General features: G+C 43.3%; 1 protein-coding gene across 1 annotated transcript in view; it reads left to right on the top strand.

Annotated features, from left to right (window-relative positions):
• The first annotated feature begins 4,860 nt into the window (after nt 1–4,860).
• USP10 (ubiquitin specific peptidase 10) overlaps nt 4,861–16,026 on the top strand; it is a 47,375-nt gene continuing 36,209 nt past the window's right edge. Inside the window, exon 1 of the mRNA XM_048316565.1 lies at nt 4,861–4,978. Coding sequence (XP_048172522.1) covers nt 4,958–4,978 — 21 coding nt within the window. The 5' untranslated portion in view covers nt 4,861–4,957. The remainder of the gene's footprint in view (nt 4,979–16,026) is intronic.

Here is a 16,026-nt window from a genome sequence, read left to right as displayed (position 1 = left end):
GCCGTGAGTGAGTGTGGGACATCTCCTGTGTCATTAGAGGTCACTGGGGGATCTTACCTGTTGTTGCCAGAAGCATCTTTCCATTATTAAAGGAAGAAGTGATTCCCATTTGCACCTCCAAGGGAGCACTGCTAAAGGCACGGTCTGGCAGAGTGCCTCTCGATTTGGGATGTTGTGTATCCTGACTTATCACCCCTTGGGAAATGTTAGCAGATAGCACAGGGAGCTTGGAGATAAGCCACGCTCCAGAGCGCTGCACGGCTTTGGGGAATTGGTGTGCTGGAATTTCTGAAAAATGAGAGGGAGAATTTGTGCGACATGAGTGGATTTCTTCTCTGGTCTTTGAGGTCTGAACAGACCTCTTGGTGAGGAATTAGGGTTGGTAGAGGAAAGTTGTATTCTCCTGGTTCAGCCTGGCTCCTGAACCTGCACATCCCACCGCCTTCATCCCTAAGCCCTGTGAAGCGTTTTACTCTCGCCAGGAAGCACAGCTCTTTCTTCCTGCCCCAGGGAAAAATAACTACTGCTTTACCTAACTCATTTTTAAAAAGGCTTCCATTGCCAAATTCTGAGGAAAGCTCGTTTTACCTGAAACAAAGCAGCTACCAAAACCCTCAGGTTTGTTCTTCCCACACTTCCATGCCTGTATTGTGGCATCAGCATGTCAAGGAGCTGCTGCCTGTAACTCTGACGTTAGATAACAAATCCCTCGAGGCACCCTGAGGAAAAATTACAGCCTGGTGTGAGATGCAGTTGTTTTGAAGGCTTGAGAAAGAAGATGGAAATATTTTTGTTCTCGAGTTGAAATCTTAAACTGGGAAAAATGTGCTGGTGTCTATCTGTGTAAGAGATCAGACTGCTTTCAGTGCTTTCTTCCAAAGACTGCTGATTTTCCAGGCACTGTTTAGGATTCCGGATCCTTGCATGACAACAAAAAAGGGGTCGTGTGTCTAGGGAATGCATAGAAATAATTTAACCCTCAGTACTCTTTCTGAGAGCAATTTAACTTGCAGAAAACAAGTGCAGATTTGAATTGTGATTCTTCCCTTGGTGATACGTCTTAGCAAAGCTCTGACCAGTAAGACAAAGAAAAAAAGGTGGTGTGACAAGACAGCTTTAAATATTATTTTATTTCAGCTTCTTGAGCTATTTCAGTTCTCATGAATGTAATAATGCTCTAGATGCTAATTATTCCTCCATGAACTTATGGCTTTATGATGTCTTAGGGATCAGGTCAGGGCAGACAGAGAGGTTCTGTCACTGCACTGTGCGAGTCAAAGCACAGCTCAGCTACTCACAGCTTCCTCCTCCTTCCTGGTAACTCCACATAGGGAGGGACACAGCCCAGTCACGGGGTTGTTGATGCTTGCTACATGCATTTTTTAATTCCTCCTGGAACTCGGAGTTGCTTTGGGAAAAAGTATACTTCTGTTTTTATGATAATGGGTTTGGTGACAGAACATGAGGGGAAGGTGAGATGGAGACTTGGTGGTTCTTTTGAGGCTCCAGAACTGAAAGAGATGATTGAATGAGAAGAGAGAAGACTTATATTTAAGATAAGGATGAATAAGTCACAATTAATTAGCCAGAAGTTCTGCATAGATAATTGAAACACTGAGTCAAGCACCCACATGATCTGCTAAAGGCTTGTCCACACTTTGAATCTGTTTCAGGTTGGCTTGAACTAGTCCATGCTTAAGTTTTATACATCAACGAATTTGTTACAAATTTCCAGCAAATTTTGGAATATGGAGTTTGAAGTCAGGTTTGTACTAACCCATTTTTTGAACTAAATAGCTGCTGTTTGTGTCCTGTGGTACCTGGCTCGTGGTTCCCACCTGCAGAAACATTACCTGCCATGCTGCTCTCTGGTTCCCTTTGCCCACTCCCACTGCCCACTGCTGGCCTGGGACATTTAGGGCTCAGAAAGTTGAAAAAATATTACCAAGGTTGATAATTCTACAATCTCTGATGCTGACCTAGAGCTGGCTGATTCTGTACTGCAAACTTAAACACCCTATTTTTACTATGAGCCAACTGGCCCTTCCTGAGATCCAGCCAGGGAAGGTGTCTGCTGCTGGCAAATACTTTATGTAGGCAAAGCCCTTATTGGACCTAGAAACTGTTGGGATAAAGGTTCTGCATCTCTGAAGAAAAAGTCTTGGGATCTCCTGAAGCTCTTGACACCAGGGGGAAACCCTACAAGGATAGCAGTAGACCTGCCACAGTCATCAACCTGTTCCTGCAGTGCAGCAGGAAGGTATTTCCTCTGTCCCTAAAAAAGTGGATGTGAGGGTCCTGAGTGCTTCAACTCCCCAAAAGTCATCCTCAGAAGTGCTCAGAAGTCATGTGTACACATCTCCCGGGCGCTGTCACGAGCACAGATCTCATGACCCAGTGAAATCACGTGGAGTCCCCTGCACTTTGCATTTCCAGCAGGGTAAGAGCAATTACAGCAGCACCTGGGAGGCAGATACCGTGGGAGTGGTTTATCCAGCTCCTGGGCTGCTGTCAGACTATCCTTTAATTCCACAGACTCATCGGTTGTTGATAAATTCACATGTTGTTAGTAATTATTCCATGAATCTTGAGAACATGGATACACAGAAAGTGTATCCACTGTTATTTTTTAATTTGGAAAAGCAACTTGTTGTTTTGCAGGGATAATTCACAGCCACTGGCATAAAGAATGGAAGAAAACACAACTGATTTATGCAATGAAGGCAGTAATGAAATAACAGGCCACTAAAACAGGCAAAAATTAATAAAACAGAACTGAGGTGGAAACTTTCCAGCAGGTAAGTTTCATCAAAGCATGGCATTACAAAAAAACCCCCTTAGATTATTAGGAAATATGATGGTAAAATGTTAACAGACTTTATAATTAAACTATACAAAGATGGGATAAAATTGAACATGTTTTAAATGTTGCTGAATGAGACAGTGACATCCTTTCTCAGTTTTCACCCTCAGCTCTGGGTTTTAACAGTTTTGGTATTTGAATTTTTTGCTTTCCAAGCTGAAGACACTGTGCTCATTTGTATTTTGAAACAGTCAGTTTACTTAGGCAGCATTGTGGGCAGAAGGGAATTTTGCCTTCAACCAGACGAGCTACGTAAGGGTTTTCACTCCATTATTTACCTTGTAAATTAGACTCCCGAGGGGAGAGGGGCTTTCAGACGTTTGAAATGCTGTATGCAAAAAGCCTGAACATTTGTCTCCCTTTTTTGTTTCTCCCTTTTAATATTAACCAGCCATTTTCACTGCTGGTTCTCTGCCTCAGGAGAGCACAGGAACACTTGCGAGAGACAAAAGCGAGGGAGCGGCAGCTGGGTGTGTCAGCTGGAAGGGTAAAAGACTGATAGAGAAAATCATTTACTGTCATCAGCACACAGTAAGTGTTGCACTTCACAGAACAGGAGGGACATGTCCTTGTCGTGGAGACGGGGATGAATCTTCTCCCCACTTTCTGTGAACAGCCAAAGACACAAAGTTCTTGTGTTCTCTTCCTTTTCTTCCCTTCAGCTTTCTCACTGATATAAAGTTGTGTCTACCACTTGCTTCCCAGCCGAAGTAGACTTTTGCAGGCCTTCGTCGTTTTTTAAGGAAAAAAATATGGAGTAAATTAGAGATTATTTTGATGGATTCTTGCCTGGGGGTTTCAGTATTGTTATGACTCAATCCACTCAAAATCATGAGATTGGCTTAGTCATTCTTTTTTTTTTTTTTTTTTTTTTCCCCCCCCCAGATACAAACCCTGAACCCATTCCCACCCTGCTTATTTGGGACAGAGGTGGCACAGATTTGGTCTGGCATCATCTGGGCACACAGCCTTCCTTACCTGCCACCTGCCAGAGTGACCCTTGGCATGTGGCCTTTTACAGATGAAATTTGGACATTAGGAGGAATTTCTTCACAGAAAGAGTGACTAAACATTGGAACAGGCTGCCCAGGGAGGTGGTGGAATCACCATCCCTGGAAGCGTCCAATGACTTGATGTGGCACTCAGTGCTCTGATCTGGCTGACAAGGTAGGGATTGGTCATAGGTTGGACTCGATGGTCTTGGAAGGCTTTTCCAACTTAATTAAGGAGTCACAGAATTATTTGGGTTGGACAGGATCTCTTGAGATCACCCAGTCCAACGACCTCGCCAAGGCAGGGACATCTGGAGCAGGTGACACAGGAACGTGGCCAGGTGGGGTTGGAATGTCTCCCTCACAGGAGACTCTATGCCCTCCCTGGGAAGCTATTCCAGTGCTCTGCCACCCTCAACGAACAGAAATTCTTCCTCATGTTGAGGTGAAACTTCTCGTGTTTTAGTTTACGGCCATCGCTGCTTGTCCTGTTGTTGAGCCCCATGGAAAAGGGTCTGGCACCATCCTGGCACAGAGTGCCCAGAGAAGCTGTGGCTGCCCCATCCCTGGAAGTGTCCAAGGCCAGGCTGGACTGGCCTTGGAGCAACGTGGTGTAGCGGAACGTGTCCCTGCCGATGGCAGGGGCTGGAACTGGATGATGTTTAAGCTCCCTTCCAACCCAACCCACTCCATGATTCTGTGATCCTTTTGGCGCCCACCCTGGCGATATTTCATACGCATTAACGAGATCCCCTCTCAGCCTTCTCTTCTCTAGACTAAAAACGCCACGCTCCCTCAGCCTCTCACACGCGAGATACCCGGCGAGCTGTTCCGTGGAAGTTTTTTGGGATCCCCGCCCGCCTTCCCGCCGGGGGCCGCCCGCTCCCCTCACGGAGGCGGAGCCCCCGCCCGCCCTTTTCCCTCGGCGCCCTCAGCTCCCGCCCCGTGCGCGCGCAGCGGGCGGGCGGGGACGGCGCATGCGCGGTGCGGCGCGCGCCCGCCCGGCCGGCCCGGCTGGTGCGTGCGAGGGAGAAGATGGCGGCGGCGGGGGCGGCGGCGTGAGGGGCCGGGACTGCCGAGCTGCCCGGGGACGCGGGGCGCCATGGCCCTGCACGGCGCGCAGGTACCGCCCGGGCCCGCGGGCACCCCCGCGGCACCGCGCCCGGACCCCGCCGGGCTCCCGGCGGCGGGCGGGCCCCGGGGTGGGGGGGGAGCGTGGTGGCCGAGAGTAGGCCCAGGGTGATTGTGCACGTTCATTGAATGTGCTGAGGGCGGCGGGGCGGCCTCGCTGCCCGCGGGGACGGCGGATCCGGCGCTCCCGGGGCGGAATTCCCATCCCGGAGGGGTCCGGAGTGCGGGGGGTCGGCTCCGCGCCGGTGTCGGTGTCACCACGCCGGGGCCCGGGGGTGGGGGGTGTCGGTGCTGAGCCCCCGCCCGAGGGTGGCTCGGATAGAGCCCATCGCTCCGGCTGCTCTTTTTTATTTTTTGGAGGGTGGGAGAGGCAGAAACGATTCTATAACGAGAAGGGAATAAGGAGATTTGTAAACTAATCCTCCCCCCCTCCCCCCCGCCCAAACACTCGATAAACCCCGGCGCATCGGGGTGCAAAGGGCTGAGTGTTGCAAGATCGCCGTGCACGGGGATGCGTGTGTGGATTCCCTGTATCCCACTGGCTGAACCAGGCGGGAGATTTGTGCACGGAGTGGAAAAAAAACTGCAGTCGTGGTGGTTTTTCGCTGGAAGTTTACAGCTCGGTTCCTGGGCTAATCCAGTGTGTGCTTAGAGGGAATGATTGAGTGGGTTCGCTTCGCTGTTTCTTTCCCTTAAGGTTTTTCTCTCAAAGAGCTTGAAAGCGGGAATGTCAGGAAAAGCGTGTGGAGCACTGAAGTGTTTTATTGCAAGACTTAGAGCAACTTTGTTGTTAGCAAATAATAAAGTTTTGAAAACTATGGTGGCGTTAAACATGATTTTGTTAAAGATCCGTGCCGTCTGTCATAGAAAATACATTTCATAAATTGTAAGTCATTTCGGACAAGGTGATGCTTTATTATGATTTCTGGGGGTTTTGTTTTTTGGGGTTTTTTTTCTGAATGAAATTAAGTTACCCATCAAATGAAGTTGTGCACTGGTGGCACTGACACTGATTTTTCCGTAAAAAAAAGTTTGTTATCGGTGAAAACTATACCGACTTTTTTGTCCAGCTTGATTTATTTATGTTTGAGAGAAAAACGTGAATGATTTTGTTACTGTGGGTGTTCTTAAGGCAATTGCAGTGTCTGGAGTTTGTTTCAAATTTAAGAATAATTTAAAAATTTTATATCCTTCAAGTTTTATTTCAAAGTGAAGGAACCTCGCTTGCTTTTGGACCTTTTTTTACTGTCCCAGTGAATGATTTTTGGAATGCAGGTATGTCAGAAGGATTCACTGTCCAGCTCAAGAGTTGTTTCACTCCCTGCTTTCTCCCCCCTCAGAGCTCAGCAGTGCATGTGGTCAGTTTGATAAGTTTAAGGTTTGCAATGCAGCTTTCTTCATGATTTAGAAGAGTTAAGGACGTGTTTTGGTCTGTACATCATTATATTGGTGTACTTTTAAACAAAACAAAGTTAAGCTGATGATTTAATTTATGGCAAAGTGCTGCATAGCTGAAATTAAAACTGGGCTGTAAATTCATCTTTAGTAGCAACTTGAGCATAGACTATTTTAAATCATCCCCCTCTATAGGTAGGGGTGGATTTTTAGGTCTCGAGAGGCTGCTCCTTAAATTATAATATATTATTTGTATTATATAGTTTGTATATCATTTGGAATATATATAATTTAGAAGCACATTTGTAAGATATTGTTTAGCTAGTGATTTGTTCATGTTATTAAACTCAGCCTATTTTTGTGTTTTGGGGTTTTTTTTTTTAATTCAACCAGTTTATTGAGATGCTCTCTGGGGTTTATGTGAATATGTCTTCCAGAACAGTGTGGTGCTATGATGCTGAATTAAGGTAGCAATGTTTTGGACTCTTTTGGGTGAAAAGCCTGAAGATAAATTAAGGGATGCAGTTTTAGGTGTAGGTGTTTCCTTTTTGTTTTAGGGTGGTAGTGTTGCAGATCAGTAGAAAAAAATTAAGAAAGTTTTGATGAAAGTTGTCTGTTGCACAAGATAAATAAGATTTTTGAGTCCTTACGTTTGTGTCATGATGCAGAGGTAGACTAAAGTGTGTTGTTCCTTCATATCTCTAATTTGGCTGCACTGTCATTGAGGCATTTTTTTGTCATGCAGGGGAAAAAACATCTTGAGGAAAATCCTGCTGCTCCTCCAGCTAAAACGCAGATTTCTGCCAGTGGATGGATTCATGGAATAGTGGGCAGAAATATTTCATCAGTCAGTTTGCACATTGTGACAAATGAATCCCGAAACACCATCATATTGAATATTTCCAAAGGGACGTTGATTTTGGGTGGCCATCTCGCCAGCGAGCGCAGGATTGTTTGATATCAGAGTTTAGATATTGCTGGTCGTTTGTACCTCTATTCCATGTCACTATTTCATAATCATCTCATGGGAGATTTAAGTGCTGCTGTCATTCTGCTGGGCATGTGCTGACTCTATTCACAATCTGTACTTTTTTTAAGGTGAGCTAGAAGTAAACCTGCTGTGTCGCTCCATGACACTAAAGATGCTAAGCTGATCTGGTTAAAACCACTTGTTATCAAGGACATCTAAAAATCTCTTAAAAAAAAAAAAAAGCTTAAAAATTATTTCCCTGTTTGGAAAGAATAAAACTCTGTAGGAGCTGTATAAACAGTTGTTTTAGCCACTTTTTCTGTTGTTTTTCATAGAAGGAATTAATACAGATGCATCGTTTGTAAATCCTGTGAAAACAAGTTAAGCAGAAGAAAGGATACCATAGCAGAATGAATCATTTATGCTTGTTTTGTTCTTTCACCATTACTGTGGTGTCAGATGAACTCGGTGCCATTTTAAATGTACCACGTTTCCCCCAAACCCAGCTGAAGTGAAAACCAGGCAAGTTTGAGCTCAGAAAAAAAGCTGAACAAGCTCCTAGGCTGCTCATCCTCACCCAGGTTGTGTTTGGCCTGGCAACCAGAAGAACTGGAACTCGGAACATGGCATGCAACCTGACTCCCTGAAATACTGCACTGCAAACTGCCTCTTTTATGGCCAGCTTGGAGGGCTGCTCCCTGGCAGGGTGTAGTTTGATGTTTCCTTAAGCCAGGGCTCTTTCTAGAAGACAAAAAAAAAAAAAAAAAAAGCAGCAGTCTGCAGGCATTTGTGCTGTGCTGCCTTTGCAGTGCATTGCCTGATGTTTGTGGTGATTAGGAAATCGATGTCTCAAAAATAATATCAAAAAAAAGGTTGTTATGCAGCTGGATAAGTTTCTTGTGCACATATGTGTGATGTTGGAGTGTCCTCATGGGCAGAAAGAAGTGTTTGGGGATGGAGCAGTTGGATTTTGTCAGGTTTGTGAAATTCACTGAAGATACGGGGGACACCCTGAACACAAAAGGTGGCCGTGGAAAAGGGCTGCTGGGGACTAAAATTGGTTCTAAAATTGGAATTGGAGGGACGTGTGTGAGTGCACCATCTTGCTGCAGCTGCTGCTGCTCAGTTGCTGTCCCATGTTTTAAAGGGCTGAAGAAGCTGGATTTGTCTCTTCCCTCTTCTTTTTCATTGCTCAGAAGGGTCTGGGTTCATCTTTTGCCCATGGAGTGAGTAGTTATTCCAGGTTTCCGTGATCTTGGGAATTCAGGCTGCAGCTGAAGCTGGGAGTTTCGGTAGCCAGAAGGGATCATTTGCCTTTCTAAAACGTGAATGGTGAATCCACACAGAGTAAAGTGGGTGAATGTGGGTTGGTTGACTTAAAAAAAGGAAGTCTGGGAAAACTGACATGGAACTTAAATTTGGAACTATATGGCAGCATGCAAATAGGCTAAAACCCACAGGTTTTGTGAATCACTGCTATTTATTCTGTGCATTCTAGACTATAGCACTGATCTGGAGACTTCTTAGAATGGATCCAGCCATTTACCTATTAATAAATCCAGTTTCTGTAGGCAGTTGCTCAGACATACTGGTCTTTCCATTCATGTAGCTGTTAAAATACTTGTGAAGTTAAGTGGGGTTTTGTTTATAGGTAAACTGAGCAGTCTCGTTTCTGTTTAGTGATCGACACACAACATGCTGTGTCGTACAAAACTGCCAAATCTGTTATAATAGAAGTTGCTGGCCTTGGGCCATTGGATTATAGTCATTTGTCACTCTAATGCCATTTCAGCAATGTAGATGTTCATTTCCAAAGAATTAAACATGCTGGAACTGCGGTTTTTCTTTTTGATGGAAGTGTTTTATGTGTGATCATTAAACATACAACTGGGGATTAGGGAACAAAGGGTTATGCTTCATGCTGAAAAAAGTGTGTGTGTGTACATGTGTGTGTGTTTGTATATTCAGACATTCCATAATAGAATAGTCTGATATTTTAAAATTGAGGTTCTAAACCCTATTTTTGATTTATGAAATTGTAACATACACATTTCAGATTGTTTTAAGTATTTCCAATAATGGGGCTGTGTTGGTTATTTTTAAAACACTTGAAAGGATTCTGTTTTGTTAGTGCTCATGTTAATATATTCATTAATGCTTTAATAGAGTAAAACTTTGAAGTACATTAGACTTTTCATTTTGTATTTGACTCTCTAATACCTAATTTATTTCCAGATGTTCTTGATATTTTAAATACGTCTAAGAACTTTTCTGCCTTGTTTAACAGCATAAGATTTATTGATGTTCAGTGTGTGCTACAAGGTCTGTTTTTCTTCACCTGTAGTTAGGCAGGAGGAAGATTAAATCACAGTAGCCCTAATAAAGTGTTTGTGTAAGGCTCCTTTGAATCGTACACCTTGTGAAAAAGCGTGTGTTCTTAAAATCAGGAAAGGCTTGTTGAGATTCTATGGTAGTCACCAGTGTTAGTGCCGTAGGAAAGAAATGCTCAGGAGCACTTTGGGGAATTGCTGCTTGTAGTATTGTATGTGAATTCATATCATGGATGGAAGCTTTAAAAGAAGCATTGTATGTTATTTGCATTGGAATTATAGTAGGAAAGAAAGGGGTATAGATGAGCTGCTATCGAGGGTAATGTTAACACAAACTGGAAAACCACTTAACCACTGGAAAAATACAAAATGGAAAACCATTTCAGATCACTTTCAGGGATCTGAAATTTTTTTTACTTTGTTAAAAAAGTAAATACCCCAAGTGAGTCTCAGCTTTGAGGTGGAAGAGAAAAAGGCACGATCTGTAAGAAACTGTAAAGAAGAGAATGTCTCTAAAGGTTGTGTAAAAAGATGCATTTAAAAAACCATGCAAGAAAGTAGGTCTTCTTCAAAGAATTCTGTGTATGAAAGACTTCTTATTTTGTTTGAACTACACTGAGCAGACCAGCAGAAATAGCTGAGTTACTCCCTCAGTGCACTGGGCATCATGTTTTTTCATACAGCATTTAGAGCCTGCTGTAGTGATCCACAGATTTCCTGCCTCATTTTTCCCCGTGAATGTTGCAGGCTGGTGATGGCTTTGCCACTGTAACTCAAAATACAGAAGTCGTGTATCATTCATACAAAGAAGTGAAGGCTTCTGGTGTGAAAATGTTTTGTCTTGTTGGAGTGGGATGCCTTTGTAGGTACTATAGCAACCTTTTACTAATAGGCAAGATACGGATAATCCCTTGAATTCTTGGTGCAAGCATTAGGCTGGATGGAGAGTGAAATTGAAAAAGTTTGGTTAATTTGTTTAATGGTAGGGGCAGGCAATTAGGTTAGTGGTATTCAAATAATGGTTTTGGACCATGTTACTTAGGGGAGAGTATTTGGTTCAAAATTAGGCTGGTGCATAGTGTAGGATGGCCTTGTCATTTTAAATATGAGTAGATAGGGTAAAAAGGAGAGGGGAGTCAAGCAGAAAGAAAAAGAGCCATTGTCAGCGCAGGTAACAGCTGAATTGCAAAAAGAATCGAGTTCTCTTGAGTTCCAGTCTACTTAGTCTGTCCATTAAATCTTACGGGTTCTAATAATAGCTAGCTGACCAAAGAAAGTAAGAAATAGCACTCTGATGTCCTCACAGCATGGAAAACCTCACTTTCTGTTCTGCTGCCTTTGGGATACAAAACCACAACTGTTAGAAAATGTCTGTGGAGCACTGTAGTTAATTGATACAAAGTTGGAAAAAAAAGTCAAAGACAACTTATTGAGGCAATTTCCACTTACTTAGGCAGTGCTCACTTCTCAGCTAAGGGCTGTGACCGTAGACCATTGCCCTCAACAAGAAGTTTAAGCTTCCACATTTCACACCTAGTGAGAAGACAACAACAAAAAAAGGGTTTATACAGTTAGTGTGCTTTCAGAGCAGGCAAGAATGAAATACATAAAATTGTCATCCTGGCATTGCAAGCAACAGAAAATGTAAGTGAAGCAGAATCAGAAGTGTGAAAGAGGAGCAGTCAGCTTTCAGAGCAGAAGAAATAAAGCTGTTGAGTTTGCTCCTGTCAACAGGTTTGTGGTCTCAGTCTCTTGAACTTCATCATTGTCCAGACACTGCACTGGGCTGTGGTGGTCACTGGGCTGTGGTGGTCACTCTTGTTGCTATGAGTCCAGGAAGCAGATGCTGCCATGGTGTTTCAGGTACTGCCACTGCTCTGAGTTTTCTGAATTGGTCAGGATAAAGGCAATGGACGTGTATTACACTTAGCACTAACGATTGTCACATTAAGGCAAATATGATTTTCTGGTTTGGTGTAATCACGTCCTTAAAATAGAGATTTCCCCGAGTTCTCATCAGTATTGAGCCCTGCAATGATGTGGTAGAGCAGTTGTGCACGTTTTTTCCCTTTTCCTTTGTTGCTGTTGGCAGTGGTGAGTACCAGGGGTTGCAGCTGGGTCAGAGGGATCCCTCCTGCCCCACAGCAGTGCTCCAGTGGGGGCTGAGCTGTGTGGCCTGGGTGTTTTGATGGTAGTGTGGCTTCATAGTTGTAGTTAAAAAAGAGAAGCTAAGAGCAAATGTGTTTTTTAACCGTTTGGTTTGCAAACCAGTTTTTTTTTCTAAGTTTATTTTGTGACATCTTAAAATAAAAAGCGCTTCTAATTAGTGAAGAACTGCTCATTGGTCAGGTCTGAGTGTCCAGCACATCCAGTGTGTTTACTGAGTAGCCAGCAATATTTGATAATGGCAGACATCACTAATGTGAAACTTAAATCAGTTTGTATTTTCTAGTTCAGTTTGTGTTTTCTGTCTTATTTGCAAAACAGCTATTTTGAACAATTGTGTGAGTAACTCATTGCTTTACTGAATGTCATTATGATTTTCAAGATTTTTTAATTAGATTTCGAACCAAAAGAGGCAATGTACAGCCCCATGAGAAGCATATTCTTCCAAAAGCTGCCTAAATTGGTGTTGTTTGAAAATGGAAAGTATTATAGGTTCAAAGTGTGAAGAAGTGTGAGGGTTGAGGGTGTGGTTTCATGGTTGTTGCTCAACCTTGTCTGCATTGTGGGCCAGATAACAATTTGATAGTACTTCTGTGGGGGTCTCTAAAGCCGTGGATGGATGGGGGAGAGGAGAGAAGGAGGTGCTGGAGTTGCAGAAGAGCTGGTGGAGCTGTGGGGTGGGAGCAGGGACGTTGCAGACCGAGCTGCTGCTGCCCCTGTCCCTGCACTGAGGAAGCTGAAGAGCCAGTGCAGAGCTGCATTTGCTCCCTGCTGGGTGTTGATATTCCTGTTCAGAGACGCCTGGATGAGCAGGCCAAGGAAGTGGTGACTCAACTCCTGCCTGCATGGAGGGTACATGAGCTATGAGTGTACTCTGATCTCTGAGCATTGGGGGCTTTACCAGTTCCTCAGTATATTCTGGTTTAATTCCTTTTTCACCTTCAGAAAGCAAAAGAATTTCAGTATCTTTGAGACTGTAAATGTGTCGGGAAATATCTGGAGTGCTGTGCTGTGCATTCTGTTCATTCATATGTGCAAAAGAATTCTGCCTGCTAACAGAAGATCTTGTACAAGGAAAGACATAAAGTAGCAGCATTATCAGTGTTAGTCTTTTGAAATGAGCTGCTTAAAAAAAAGTCTTAAAATTGTCAAAGCTTTCTTGCAGTGTATCTACTGCCCTACTCATACCCAATTTTTAATGCTGTCACTTAAAAACATGAGTGTTTAATATGCTTAGTGTTTGGGGTGTGGTGGCAGCAGTGTATTAATCTGTGCATTTGTTTTAACAGTTATGTTGCATCTATGTAATATTGTTTTGCAGATACTTAAGCTCTAAAACTGTCTCAGGAGGCGGTGGCATCTGTGTGGTGTCCCAATTTTCATTTTAACTTGCAAACCCCTTTGAAATACAACGTTGCTGTCACGAGCTTTGCCAGATCCTCACAGGTTTCTGCCTGCCATACATTGGGCTGATAGAGGAGGTGGATGGCTGAGAATTTCCTGAGAATCAGAACATGGGATGGTGTCCTCATGGGACATCCCCCATCCATGTGTGTCACCTGGTGAAGTCCTAGAAGGGGCTGGAGTTCCTGCAGGAGAAAACACAGTAAGAACCTCTGCAGAACTATTACTCTCAAACTTCAGCTGATACAGAACTTAAAATATTGGAGACTTCATTATGTAGTGGTAGTTGTGTTTCTTTTCTGTGATCCCCATGAGTCATTTACCAATCATTGTATTTTTCGCATATTCTCTGGTTTATTTTTGCCTGTTTCTCTATGAGATAACCCATTTTTGGCAGGTCACAACTCACAGAGGGGAAAGTCTCATTCTTCTTTGTTCCTGGCCACTTGTATATTTTGTTTGACACTGGTTCCTCACTTGCCTTAACACTCCTTCCACCAGTGGAAAAGTAAATTAAGAAGTCATCTGGGTCATTTTTTTCTCAGTTTGACTGTAATCACCTCTCTGATCATTCAGCATGTGGAGAAGAGGTGAGATTGTGAATCCAGCAAAATGTTGTAAGCATTCAGCCCTTCAAAAATTTAGGGTTGAAATGTGAAGTTAGGCCATCAAAAGAGGCATATGAGTCCTGGGTAGGTGGGCTTAGCTGCTTTCCAAAAGTGCTAATCTGTACTCTTTGTCAGGATGGAGTCCAGATAGCTAATTTTTGCCTCACCTAATCTTAGCCATCTTAAATCCTGCCCTGAGTAATTGCTTGTGAAAAGCACTGTGTGGGTGACTCGTCTGCTGAGGTGCTGTTAGTGATAAATTTTAGTTTTCTACCGTGTTTAGCTACAGTAATTCAGAGGCTATGCATTCTTTTCCCACTTTTCTTTATATTCCACTGTGCTTTCCCGCTTGCTTGACAAATAGGAACAGCAATCTCCTCATACCCAGGGTGGAATTGTTCTCTGGGATAGGTCTGTATTGATCCTTGGAGGTATTTGTCCTCTGAAGATGAGAGTAGTGGAAATAAGCAAAGAAAATACCAAACATACACAGACTAGTGAGAATCAAATGAGGATACAAGCAGTCTGAATTTTTGTGCAGCTTTGCTTTTGATTGCTATATTTTGGAAGTATAATTTTTAGTATAATTTCCATACCTTAAATAATAGGGGGCCGTCCAGAATGTCGGCTGCTGTATCTGCAAGGTTGGCACCTTCACCTCCATGGGAAGGGCACTCACTGTTGAGGCACATGGAGCAGCTCACAGGAGAGGGAGTGTGAGATACAAACTGCTGTAACTGAGTTAAAGAGATTCCTCACAACAGTAGAAGGATTACGTGACTCCAGAATTTTGGGTGATAGTTCAGCTGTTGGAGGGGAGAGTGGTCTGGCAGGCACAAAACCCAGTCTCAATTTCTTTTTTTCTCCTTTGCTGTCTCCACCAATAAACCTTCAGATCCTCTGTCAGCGCTTCATCTAACTCTTGTTCCTCATCTTTGGCCTCATCAAACCAATTGTAATATTCTTGAACTATTTAAAACGTGCCCATATTTAATCTGTTTCATTTCTTAAAACTCAGGTTCTTTCACTTTTTATTCCTAGAGCTCTACTTCTGTTTTTTTCTTTTTAATAACCTCATCCAAGTCCAGATCTATTAAGTTTTCATTCTTTAAACCATGGATTTGAAGGATAAAAGCAGTCTGTGAGGTAAATCCAGGTATAGTAAGAACAGAAGAAAGGCTTTGCTCTGTCAGGGCAGTGCCAAGCAGCTCTGCAGTTCATGAAACATTCCAGGAAAGCTGGTCTTTGTTCCAGCAGCCCAGAGCATCCTGTGTGGCCAGGGTAGGAATGTGCTGGCTCCTGGATACTGCAGACTGTGGGGATGGTAGGGAAGATGCATGTGCTGGTTTTCCACCTGAAGGAACTTAGAGGAACTTGTGGAAAATAATCCTTCAGGATCTTAGCTGCTAGAATAGCTGCTAAATAAAGATTTTGTAAACCACAGAAAAAGGTGGATTTATGCAGCGTACTTGGAAGTTTGGTGGACAGCTGTGCGGTGTTCCAAGGCAATTTGGTATTTAATGTGGCCAAAGCTGTGTTCTCCAAATGCAGAACTGACTTTACCACTTGTGTTCTTAGAAGTTCATCCCACTCTAGGTGTCTGCCACTGAAGGTCGCAGCCCTAATGATTTTAGTTTGGCAGAGGAAAAAAAAAACGGCCAGCACCAAGGGTTTTCTGCTGGGAAGTATTAGATAAAATTACTAAGGGATTGTTTTGCCTGCCCCACCTGTAATAAAATAGTAGTTAAACTGGCTGTGTTCTTGAGAACTTTATGTTCCAACTTCTCTCTCCTCAGAGTTTATCATGCAGTAGTAAATCAGAATAATGCAAGTCTTAATTATTTTTGTACTTCATTGTAGCGAGAGTTTCCAATTTGCACATAGACTCAATAACTAGTTCAGTGCAAGAGGAGCCTGCAGAGCTTGAAGTAAATGTGTTTGCTGAATTATGAGCAACCAGCCTGGAGCTGGTGTTTTCAAACTTTTAGAAAGGGTGTGAAGATAGAGCCTTGGCCAGAGGTGTTGTACCAACCACTGTGCTTGAATTCAGAACTGAGGAAGGACCAGTTTCCCCATTTGGGAAGTATTTATTTTTCATTTGATATTTGTGAGGACTGCCAGCTTGGAGATTATGATAGGAAAGTATTTTTGTTTGGCTTGTATTTAA

This window comes from Corvus hawaiiensis, chromosome 12, assembly GCF_020740725.1.
Source record: "Corvus hawaiiensis isolate bCorHaw1 chromosome 12, bCorHaw1.pri.cur, whole genome shotgun sequence".
NCBI classification, from domain to species: domain Eukaryota; kingdom Metazoa; phylum Chordata; class Aves; order Passeriformes; family Corvidae; genus Corvus; species Corvus hawaiiensis.
Note: the sequence above shows the minus strand (reverse complement) of the source record. Positions and strands in the feature narration are given on the sequence as shown.